The sequence below is a fragment of the Trichechus manatus genome, unplaced genomic scaffold (assembly GCF_000243295.1).
Source record: "Trichechus manatus latirostris isolate Lorelei unplaced genomic scaffold, TriManLat1.0 scaffold00011, whole genome shotgun sequence".
NCBI classification, from domain to species: domain Eukaryota; kingdom Metazoa; phylum Chordata; class Mammalia; order Sirenia; family Trichechidae; genus Trichechus; species Trichechus manatus.
In genome coordinates, this window is record NW_004443947.1 from 7,450,773 (window position 1) to 7,463,305 (window position 12,533).

General features: G+C 40.3%; 1 protein-coding gene across 4 annotated transcripts in view; it reads left to right on the plus strand.

The window, feature by feature from the left end:
• Positions 1–4,489, plus strand: part of UBTD2 (ubiquitin domain containing 2) — a 68,762-nt gene extending 64,273 nt beyond the window's left edge. For all 4 annotated transcript variants that reach the window (XM_004371193.1, XM_023726502.1, XM_023726501.1 and 1 more), the window contains exon 3: positions 3,665–4,489. In XM_004371193.1, the coding sequence (XP_004371250.1) occupies positions 3,665–4,062 (398 nt within the window). In that variant the 3' untranslated portion in view covers positions 4,063–4,489. The remainder of the gene's footprint in view (positions 1–3,664) is intronic.
• The last annotated feature ends 8,044 nt before the right edge of the window (positions 4,490–12,533 follow it).

Genomic DNA, 12,533 nt, shown 5'->3' on the forward strand with positions numbered 1-12,533 from the left:
TCTTTATTGCAATACTCACTTATATTGCAGTGGTCTGGAACTGAAGCCACAGTATCTCTGAGGTATTCCTGTACTTTATTATCCCAGGTATTTAATTTGGGAGAGAGAATAAAACTAGCCTTAAAATAAAATTAAATCATATTTTACTTCATCATCTGCATGTATAACTCAGATTACAATTTAGCAGAAGTTAAGTGAGCAAAAAAGTAGATGAGCCAGAAAACTTAAATAAAAAACAAGTTACCTTTTCTAAAAAATATTAAAATATGGAGCTTCGAAGTAATGAAGAATCCGGGTAGTTAATTTCAATTCAGTATCATGAACTGGAGACTAGCTGTACCCTTCAATGGCATTTTTGTTCTCTCCCATTGGCGATTTGAAAACTGAATCCTGACTTCGCTGGACTGAAGGGCAGAAGGGAAAAGACGCAGTTCTTTCCATTGTGATGGAGGAGTGACTGTTCAGATCTAGGAAGAGCCAACAGTCTATTAGAGTGAATATTTGTTTTGAGATGGGTGTGCACTACTGTTGTGGCACCGTATTGGTGGTGGTGGTGGTGGTGTTAGGTGTCATCGAGTCAGTTTTCAACTCATAATGACCCAATGAGACAGAGTAGAACTGCCTCATAGAGTTTTCTAGGCTGTAATCTTTACTGGAGCAGATCTCCAGGTCTTTCTTTTCTCCTGCGATGCTGCTGGATGGATTTGAACCACCACCCTTTCTGTTAGCAGCTGAGTGCTTAACCATCGAGCCACCAGGGCTCCTTGTGGCACTATACAATGTGCCAAGAGCCTGTGATGGCATCTCTAGCCCTAGTTTCCAGGGAAGTTAAAAATGCAGGCTGTTTTTCAGTCAAGACATCATTCTCCCTGCAGTATGACTGCTTCAGTTTATAGTCCTCCTATTTTACATCTGCCATAGTGCATGAAGATGAGGAAGCAGGCATAAACCTGGAAACTACTATTTAGCAGTTTAGCCTACCTCATTTTGCTGTTCGAGAAAACAATTTCAAGTTACAGAATATTCAGGTTTGCACAGCTAGTTAGTAACAAGGCTGGGAATTTCATCTTGGTGATCTGATTCCAAAGGTAATAATTGGGAATGTTTTCTCACAGAACAATCATGTAAATATATTATTATACCCATAAAAATAAGGCTGATGCTACTTAATCCCCCAATATCAGTGGGGTATGTGTCTGAAGATATTTCCCTAACAGAAGTGATAGGTCTGTAGTGAGCTCTCCTCTTTCTTTTCCCTTGTTCTCCTGATAGCCAGCCCATCTGAAAGGCACTGGTAGGCTTTTTTGTGTCAGCTATATATAAACAAGCTTACACAACAGACTCTGTCCGTATTTATAAATACATTGGTACTATAGTGTGGTGGTTACTGGTATAGGGGACTGCTAGTGATCACAGCTGTGCTTGAAGTAGATCATTTCTACAATGTCATAGCAATGTTCACATTCATTAGTGAACAACACAAAGGCCAAAACAGTATCTTTCAGTATCTGAGGTGAGGGAGGGAAGATTCATGTGCGTCAAGCTTGATGACTGAGCTACAACCAAGCCCATCTGATGTAACTTAGAAAGCAGACCCAGTCAAACCCACTGTGGATTGGTGACGTTCCAGTCTCGTTTTCAGATGCTTCATATTTTCACCCTATTGATTAATGAATAGGCTTACCAGTGATAAGTGACTGAGTGTTATACCTTAATCTCCGGCAACTCAATCGACTTTGTTCATCACAGCATAGTCCGTTCATTTGCGAGGGCTAACAGAGTAACCACAAAAATGGGTTCATGAACTCATCTGTTAATTGATGACCACTTGTCAATGTCCCACTCCCCATATTCACTACTCTGTTTATGAGTGTTTTGAATATGGTAGATGTTTTTGTTTTTTATCCAAATTGATAATCAGCTGACACTAATGTTCCAGTTTAAGCAAAGGACATGCTATGAATAACATTAAAATGAAACATAAGTATTCTTTCAAGTGCCCCAAGGGAGGTCCTGGTAATTATAATGCATTGTTTATGCTTTATAAAGAAATTAGCACAGCAGAGAATGAAGAAAACCAAAGACACAAGGAAGATATTAGCCCAACCAAAGGACTAATGAAACGCAGTCTCCACCAGCCTGAGCCCAGAAGAACTAGATGGTGCCCAGCTACCACCACAGACCACTCTGACGGGGATCACAATAGACGTTCCCGACAGAGCGGGAGAAAAATGTAGAACAAAATTCAAATTCACAAAAGAAGACCAGACTTACTGGTGTGACAGAGACTAGAGGAACCCCTGAAACTATGGCCCCTGGACACCCTGCTAACTCAGAACTGAAGCCACTTTCAAAGTCCACCTTTCAGCCAAAGATTAGACAGGCCTGTAGTTAAGAGCTTGGCTGCTAACCAAAAGGTCTGCAGTTCGAATCCACCGGCCACTCCTTGGAATCCCTATGGGCAGTTCTGCTGTATCCTATAGGGTCCCTGTGGGTCGAAAGCGACTCGAAGGCACATAAGAGCAACATGAAACAAACAGTAACGTGAGGAATGCGCTTCTTAATTCCTCAATTAATTAATTCCTTAATTCAAGTATACAAGACCAAATGGGCAACACCTGCCCAAAAGCAACGATGAGAAGGCAGGAAGGGACAGGAAAACTGGATGAATGGATACAGGGAACACGGGGTGGAAAGTGGGGGGAGAGTGCTAACACATTGTGGGGATTGCAGCCAGTGTCACAAAGCAATTTGTGTATTAATTTTTGAATGAGAAACTAATTTGCACTTTAAACTTTCACCCTAAAGCACAATAAAAAAATTTTTTTTTAAATAAGCCATTGATACTTTTTTTTTTTTTTTTCTTTTAAACCACAAATGCTTTCTTTCCCTTCCCTGAGCTAGCTGGTTATAAACTTCATACCTCTTTTGTTCTTCCTTTTTAACCCATAGCTTCTCTGTAACAGATGGATTAAATGCGGTAAATAAAACACCTCAGTCACTTCTGTGGTCATTGTGCTGATGAGATTCATGCATAAGCCGTGAGTCTGAGGCAGCTGGTAAGCTTGTCATTCCTAGGTTGTGGTCTCTTTGGACTAAGGAACTCTGGCCAAGTACTTCAATGTAGGAAGTCCAGGCACTAAGAAGACTGCTCTGGAACGTACTATTATTGTGAATTGGGCTTAGGAATTCATTTTTTTTGCCTTTTTTTCCCAAAGGTAGCTGATTCGTTTCTTTAAAAGATATCCCTTTGATCTGATCTAAGCGTTAAATGTTGTTGTTAGGTGCGATCCTATGTACAACAGAACAAAACGCTGCCCAGTCCTGCACCATCCAAGCATTAATAATATTAGTAAATTTGAATTCTGTGTGCTTTTATTTCCTGTGATTATTTTTTAAAGAAAGTGTGAATTAGCTATAAAATGAGTTAGAAAGGGGCGAGACTAAGGGGAAAGGAGCTAGGGTCCTAGTTAACTTAAAATTAGATAAATACTCAAATAATGGGACATGAGCCTTGACGATCAGCTAACAATGATTGGCATTACTTTATATATTTTTTCTCTACAATGGCGTACTAGCAAGAGAGGCTTAAGCAGTTTGCAAGATGGAAATGACTGCCTTTGTTTAGATTTAAACTCTTATTTGTATCTCTCTCTTTCTGAAGGTGCACTTACAGAGTGCTATGATGAACTGGGAAACAGATATCAGCTTCCAGTCTATTGTTTGGCACCACCAATCAACATGATAGAAGAAAAGAGCGACATAGAGACTCTGGATATTCCTGAGCCACCCCCCAATTCTGGTTATGAATGTCAGCTCCGTTTGCGCCTTTCCACAGGCAAAGACCTCAAACTGGTGGTCCGCAGTACAGACACAGTATTCCACATGAAGAGGCGGTTACACGCAGCAGAAGGAGTAGAACCGAGTAGTCAGCGTTGGTTCTTTTCTGGCAGACCTCTCACCGACAAAATGAAGTTGGAAGAGCTAAAGATCCCAAAGGACTATGTTGTACAGGTTATAGTGAGCCAACCTTTGCAGAACCCAACACCAGTTGAGAACTGAACTGGTCCTGTTGGCTGGTCCTTCAACCCCTCCCATTCCTTTTTATGATTGTTAATGTTGTTGTTTCCTACCCTATGGGGTGAAATTTATTTTCACTGCTCCGAATTTCCTATGAATGGATTTAGTTCTGAGGAATGACCAGTGAAAATTTCCATCTGTGATGGAGACCAACAAAAATAATTAATAAAACACAAAGAGCCAGCCTTTGAGACTCATGTAATTACAATTTCTAATTTGAGAGGCAGTTAAGAAATAAGATAGCCATTTATTTTAAAACATCCAACCCTGTATAATGGTTGTATTGAAATGATTTGGACTGTAAACACAACATTGCATCATTAAGAACAGCACCTAGCACCTTTTGAATACAAAATATTTTTTTTAATAAATTATACAATTTCCAGAAATCATTGATGATAGTTACAAATTTGAGCTTTTTTTATTGAAACAAAGAGCAGAGATGTGCTTCTATTCTGTTTTAATTACTATTTAGCCATGAACGAGTACAGACTGGCGAATTGTGTTTCAGTGTTGCTTTTCCCATCCCCATATGTTGAGCTCCTTTTTTACACTCACACTAAATTTTGGTGCCTTCCATCCTGTCGATGGCAGCCACCCTTCTGGAACACTAGGCAATAATTTAGTCAATGCAGTCAGATCTCTGATTTTCAACTGATACTCAGTTGAAACATCTCTCATCTTCTTGATGCATGAGTATTTTGAAATGTCTATATAACAAAGCTGTTTTCATATCCAGGCTTAGAAGATCACTACTATATAATACCTTCATTAATCTACCTACTCTGCTTAAAATTTTTCATAGCTAACTGTGCCCCCAAATGCCTAGTTCCTGGGCCAGGAAACATAATGAATCAAGTACAGCTGTTTTCACTAGAGAATAATAAAGTACTATCTCTTCTCCCCCAGTTTGCAGAAAGGGTGTAAGGAAAACCCATTCAATCTATGCCTGAGAGAATTGTGCCTATTTTCAGTCTTTTAGAGAAAATTTCAACTCAAAATTTACAAGTGTAAAAGGTTTACTGAGGTCACTTAAACATCAGCAGTGAGACCAAATGATGAAACATTGCTTTATACCTTAGTGCTTTTCAGTTCACTGTGAACCTCTAGTCATGGTGGATGACAATTTCCCTCTCTCATCTTTCCTAGCAAAGAGGTAAATTAAGAACCATCTGCAAATTGGATTAGGGGACTGAGAAACTCTGTGAGGTAACCTCATTCTTCTCTACTGTGGCAGGGAGTAAAGCTGCTGAGAATTATGTTTAAGTTGGAGTCTTTTTTTTAAAAAAAGTTGGTACCATACGTGAGAAGGGGCTAACGTGATCATTTTACCCCCGAGAATCCATGAAATGGAAGAGTAGAGGCAAGAAGGTACTTCTGCTGTTCTCAGTGGGACAGTGTCAGACTTCCACACCTCTTTGGATGTGAAGCACCATTATTAATTTTAATGGCAAAATGAAAGTGCTAATTAGTTTAAATGTAATATTTAAAATGATATTAAATTTCCTATAGCCTGATTAGATATATCTATAATTATAACTTATCATGTTTCTAAGAGCTTTAACTATTTCCCTTTTTTTATGCAATCATTTTTAAGATTGTGGCTACATCTGACTTAGGTTTGTTGATGACTGAGTTTAAATTCAAGAGAAGACAGCAGCATTAATTCCAAAGGAGAATTTTTACATTCAGAGGGGAAAGTATAAGGGTATCTAAATAAAATGCCTCTGTCATCACAAAGTTCTTTTGTTCATTTGTGTGCCACATTGAACAGCAACATCTCAAAGTTTATCAACTGGAAAAAAAATGTTCAGACTTATTTTTCTTAAGTAAATTTGGTGATGTCATCAATAATCTATAGTTGGTAAAATGTCCTTTTTGTTTGTTGAGGATTTGAGCTGTCTTAAGAGTTTATTTTATTTTAAAGGAACATATACTTTGAATAATAAATTCTCCAGGCATGTTTAACGAACCTAGGTGAGAAAACCATGGTGCTGTTTAATTATAAATAGATTGATGTGAGATTGGACCAATACTTGATGTGTATAATTTTAGTATGTAGGGTTTTTGTGCTTTTTTTAAAAAAAAAAATTCGATTTTTCTCCTTGTCTTTGCCTTTATTCTGCGTTTTTAATTATTGGTACTCAATATAAGGGTAATCTGCCTCATTCAGTAAGAAGTGTGAAGGTTTTCCTCCTTTTTAAAACCTCAGCTTAATAAATAACACGTTCATTATCACCAGACTTAGACTCTGCTATACCAAATCTTACATCGCCATTTACAGACATGCTTCATCTTCTGCATTTAAATCTTGGTCTGAAATAGGTTGTCGTTTTTTCTCTTAAGAATCGTGCTGTAAACCAAACTCATTATTCAGTTTTTCGGAAGCACTGAGGTCATTTGTTATCCACTTTGGATCAAAGTGGCAGATTTTGCTACGTTAAATTTTTTAATTTTATTTTAAAGTGGCAATACATGTGCATGGTTAAAATGTTCCAGACGTACCAAAGTAAGAAGAGTCATCTCCTACTTCTCCCCACAGCTAATGACTGTACTCGTTTTCTGTGTATCCTTAAAGATACTCTACCGCAGTGGTTCTCAAACTTGAGCATGCTTCAGAATCACCTGGAAGGCATATTAAAACACAGATTGCTGGGCCCTACCACCAGAGTTTCTGATTCAGTAGGTGTGGGTGGGGCCCAATAGTTTGTATTTCTTACAAATTCCCAGGTGGTAGTGGTGCTGCTTGTCGGGGATCCACTCTTCAGTAATCACTGTTCTAGCGCACATGAGTGTATGAGTATATTCACCCACCAACCCAGCCCCCTTTTTCCATAAATACATATGCTTTTCTTCTGCACCTTTGGATTTTCTGTTAATCTTGTAGAGATTGTTCATATAAGTAGATCTGGAGCTGCTGCTTCCTCTTATAGCTGCAGTACCATTCCATTGTATGGAGTACCACAGTTAACTTCAGACCCTTAATTCTGGGCAGTAAGCTATTTCCAGTCTTTTGCTGCTGTGAACCATGCTGGAGATACACCTCTGTGTGAGTATAAATCTAAGGAATGTGCTCCTAGAGCGAAAATTACTAAATCAAAGAGTATGTACATTCAGAGTGGATGCTAAATTGCCATCCAAGTAGATTTTACCAATTTATACTCATACTATAGCAGTATAATTGCTTATTTCCCTATACCCTACCAACGTTTTTATCTTTGGCAATCTGATAGGCGAAAAGCTTTATCATGTGGTTTTATTTTGTATTGTGAGTTAAGTTTAGCATCTTACCGTATATTTAATGACACTTTGTGTTTTTTTTCCCTGAGAATTGTCTCTTTGCCCATCTTCCTATTGCATTTTTGTCTGTATTCTCTTGATTAGTAAATATCTTTTATATTATGGAAATTTCTCTTTTTCTATCATGTTGTCATTTCTTTGGTTTTTGTGGAATTTGCCATGTGTAAATTTTTTTTTTTTTTGCTTTTATATATCTATTTTGTGGTTTAGATGAAAGTTTACGGAACAAATTAGTTTGTCATTCAAAAATTTATACACATTATTTTGTGACATTGGTTGCAATCCCGCAATGTGTCAGGACTCTCCCCCTTTCCCTTCCCATGCTGGGTTCCCTGTGTCCATTTGTCCTGTTTTACTCTCCCTTCCTGCCTTCTTGTCTTTGCTTTTGGGCAGATGTTGCCCATTTGGTCTCCTGTACTTGATTGATCTAAGAAGGACATTCCTCACGTGTGTTATTCTTTGTTTTATAACCAAAAACCAAACCAAACCCGTTGCCATCCAGTCGATTCTGACTCATAGCAACCCTATAAGGACAGAGTAGAACTGCCCCATAGGGTTTCCAAGGAGTGGCTGGTGGATTCTAACTTCTGACCTTTTGGTTAGCAGCCATAGATCTTAACCACTACGCGACCAGGGCTCCATTTGTTTTAAGGGCCTGCCTAATCTTTGAAAAGTGAACTTTGGGAGCAGCTTCAATTCTGAGTTAGGAGGGTGTCCAGGGGCCATAGTCTTAGAGGTTCCTCCAGTCTCTGTCAGAGCAGTAAGTCCGGTCTTTTTTTGTGAATTTGATCTTTTGTTCTGCATTTTTCTCTGCATTTTTCTCCCGCTCTGTCCGGGATCCTCTGTTGTCATCCCCATCAGAGCAGTCAGCAGCTGTAGCGGGCACCATCTAGTTCTGGGCACTTGGCCGTGTAGACTGTGGTTCATGTGGTCCATTTGTCCTTTCGACTCATTGCTCCTTTGAGTCTTTAGTTTTTTTCCTCTCCTTTGCTCTGGACTGGAAGAGACCAATAGTTGTACCATGTGTAAATTTTAAGTTTTAAATGATCATATCTATCTAACTTTATGGCTTCTGGGTTTTCTTTATAGTTTCAAAAGATCTTCCCCATCCTGAGATTACAAAAAATTTTTTCTCATGTTTTTATTATTTCTTTTATGGTTTCATTGTTATCTGGAGTTTATTTTGGTGCAAGGAATAGAGTAGCAGTCCAGATTTTTGTAATTCCAGTTTTCCTTATACAATTTATTAAATCTGTATATTTTTTAACATTGTATTGTGGTTTGGGTGAAAGTTTACAGAGTAAATTAGTTTCCTATTCAACAATTTATACACATTTGTTTCATGACAGTTGCAGTCCCCTCAATGGGACAGCACTCTACCCCCTTCCTCCCTGGGTTCTCCATTTCCATTTGCCCATCTTTCCTGCCCTTTCCTGCCCTCTGAACTTTGTTTTTGGGCAAATGGTGCCCTTTTGGTCTCGTACAGTTGATTGTTCTGAGGAGCACATTCCTCACGGGTGTTACTGTTCACTTTATAGGCCTGTCTGTTGTTTGGCTGAGAGATGATCTCAGGGAGTGGGTTCAGTTCCAGATCTGAAGGGTGTCTAAGGGCCATAGTCTCAGGGGCTCCACCAGTCTCTATCAGACCAGTAAGTCTGGTCTTTTTTATGAATTTGAATTTTGTTCTACATGTTTCTCTCTGTCCAGGACCTTCTATTGTGATCCTGATCAGAGTTGTTAGTAGTGGTAGCCAGGCACTGTCTAGTTCTTCTGGTGTCAGGCTAGTGGATTGTTAAATAATCTTCATTTATCTTTTTCCCATTGATGTGAAGTCACCTTTATTTTATGACAAAATTTCTAAGACAGTGTCTTAGGCTGGGTTCTCTAGAGAAGCAAAACTAGTAAAGTGTATAAATACATATATAGATTTATATCAAGGAAATGGCTCATGTGATTGTAGAGGCTGACACGTCCCAAGTCCGTGGATCAGGATAGAGGCTTCTCCCGATTCACGTAGCTGCAGAGGCTGGTGAACCCAAGATGGGCAGGTCAGAGAGCAGGGCTCCCGCTCATAGGCTGTGAAGATCAGCGAATCCGAAGACTGCCATGGTGGTCAGATGAACAGGAGGCAGCCGCAGGATCCAGATAGAGCAAAAAGCCAGAATGTCTGCTTATATTCGGATGCAGGCCACACCCCCAAGGAAACTCCCTTTCAACTGATTGCTTGCTCATAGCATATTCAATGATGGAGTGATCACATATAAACACTGAGAATCATGGCCAGCCAAAGTGACACACAATCTTAACCATCACAGTATACTTTTTTAGTTGTCCTTTCGTGTTAATTGGACAAATTACCAGATACACCTTTGTGTCTACCTCCAACTGTCAAACACCATGACTGAACATTTTTTTTACGGAGAAGAGGGGAAAACAAGGGTGCTGCCAATAACCTCTTGCTGTAGCCAGTCTCCTATGATTTCTGTTTGTGTCTCTTGTACTCTCTTTAGCCTCCAGTCCCCCTGGTTCTCCTGGGGCTGCTAAGATGGGTGACTGTGCCTATCTCAGCAGGTGTCAGCATAGTCGATTTCTCTTTGTCTTTCTAATCTTTGTCTTTGGCATGAGACTACAGGTGATAACACATGAGAGCTAAAGACTGGTGAGGAGAAATGATTACGCTTAGCTTCCCGCAAAATTCCTTCCTTGTTAACAACTAAGAGAGATTGTGGCCTGTTGTCCTGGGCTGAGCTATAGCAGGGTAAGTCATCTCTCCAGTCTAGCCTGCCATTCATCTACCCTGCAAGTGCTGCTCCTCTCTACCCAGTGCTTAGGCACCCAGAACCGGTGCACACTTTGTTGACCAAGGAATCCTAGTGTAATTACGACATCTAAACTCAGCGGCCGTATAGGACAGAGTAGAACTGTCTCATATGGTTTCCAAGAAGCAGCTGGTGGATTCAAACTGCCAACTTTTTGGTTAGCAGCCAAGCTCTTAACCTTACACCAGCAGGGCTCCAATTATGACATTACTGCCATCCAAAATGTACCTAAGTGTACATGGCCTAGCTCTGCACTTAAAAGCATAATCCAGTAGATTAACTCATTGTGGAAATAATGAAATTTAAATTGAAGCATCTACATGCATACATACAAACACGTTTTTTTTTTTTAATTTTTTTTTCAAGTCACATGATTAAGAAAAAAAGGCCTAAAGCAGACACAAATTGTTTTCTTTGTTGTACTCCTAGCCCCAAAGGAGTATCACTTTACTGGGGCAATTGAACTTTAGTTTTTACACTGAATTTCAGTTTGGGGACATGAGAGCTAACAATGCTCAGTTTCCTGATTCCACCTTAGAACCGCCCAGTTTATGAAGAGGCTCTTAAAAGGCATCCTTTTTTTTGAATCTGATAGTTGGTTCATGATACTTTCCATATTCACCTGAATGATTTCCAGAGAGGAGGTGTACTGGCTTGAATCAAACCAAAACCAAACCTGTTGCTGTCAAGTCACTTCCGACTCACAGCAACCCTATAGGACAGAGTAGAACTGCCTCATAGGATTTCCAAGGAGCGCCTGGTGGATTCGAACTGCTGACCTTTAGGTTAGCAACCGTAGCTCTTAATCACTATGCCACCAGGGTTTCTCTGGGTTGAATAGTGTCCACCAAAATTCATGTCTACCCGGAACCTGTGAATGTGACCTTATTTGGAAATGGGGTCTTTGCAGATGTAACCAATTTAAGATGAGATCATACTGGATTAGGTTGGGCCCTAAATCCAATGATTAGTGTCCTAGGAGAGGGAGATTTGGGGACAGAGACACAGACAAGCAGACACAAAGGGAGGGTGGTCGGGTGAGGACCGAGGCAGAGACTGGAGTGATGTTCCTGCAAGCCAGGAAACGTCAAGGATTGCCGGCAACTACCAGAAGCTGGTAGAGGCAAGGAAGGATTCTCCCCTTGAGCCTCAAAGGGATTCTGGCTCTGCTGACACCTTGATTTTGGACTTTTGACCTCCAGAACTGTGAGAATAAATTTCTGTTGTCTTAAGCCACTCTGTTTGTGTCAATTTGTTACAGCAGCCCTAGGAAACTAATAACAGAGGGGGAAATGACCACCTGCTAATTCCTGAAACTTCAGTCAGTAAATGTGGTTTAAAATTTATTTATGTAGCCAAAGTACCAAAAACCAAACCACTGCCATCGAGTTGATTCCGACTCATAGCAACCCTATCGGACAGAGTAGAACTGCTCCATAGGTTTCCAAGGATGTAATCTTCATGGAAGCAGACTGCCACATCTTTCTCCCACGGAGCAGCTGGTGGGTTCAAACCTCTGACCTCTGGGTTGGCAGCTGAGCGCTTAACCACTGTGCCACCAGGACTCCCTAAATTAATACCTACTATGCCTATAGGGTTGCTGTGAGTTGGAATCGACTCAGCTGGAACTTTTTTTTTTTTTTTTAATTCCTCTTATCGGAGCCCTTGTGGAGCAGTGGTTAAGAGCTCGAGTGCTAACCAAAAAGTTGGCAGTTCGAATCCACCAGCCACGCCTTGGAAACCCTATGGTGCAGTTCAACTCTGCCCTATAAGGTCACTATGAATCAGAATCCACTCGACAGCATTGGGTTTTCGGTTTATACCTATTATCTTTGGCTATCCTTCGTTTCCTGCCCCTTCCCCCCATTCTTTAGCAACGGAATCTGGGGAGGGGGAGCATCCATGTCATGGTTTCCCTTTATCTCAGGAGCATTCCCTCTTGGAAAGCGAGAGAGAAGACTTAAGACCTCTTTGTAGTTTCTCCTCCCAGAACCATGCCTAGATCCTAAATCCATCTGGTAGCAAAAGCCATCTAGGCTGCCACGAAGAGGCAGATACCCACACCAAGATGAGCTTAGTGATGAGGGACTTTGCAACTATGGCTGATCTCTAGCTGCTGTTTTCCAGCCAGATAGCACTAGTCTGAACAATACTCTCTGTAGGTATAGTGCTATCCATACTTGTTTGGCAGAGGATCATTTTCTCCTTGGAGCATACTTGGCAAATGTTGCCAAATCAGAGGAAGGGAAAAGTTCTAAGTGAGAGACTTTTCATCTTTTTGTCTTCACAACAATTCCATGAGACAGATATCATTATTTCCACATGGAAACCAGA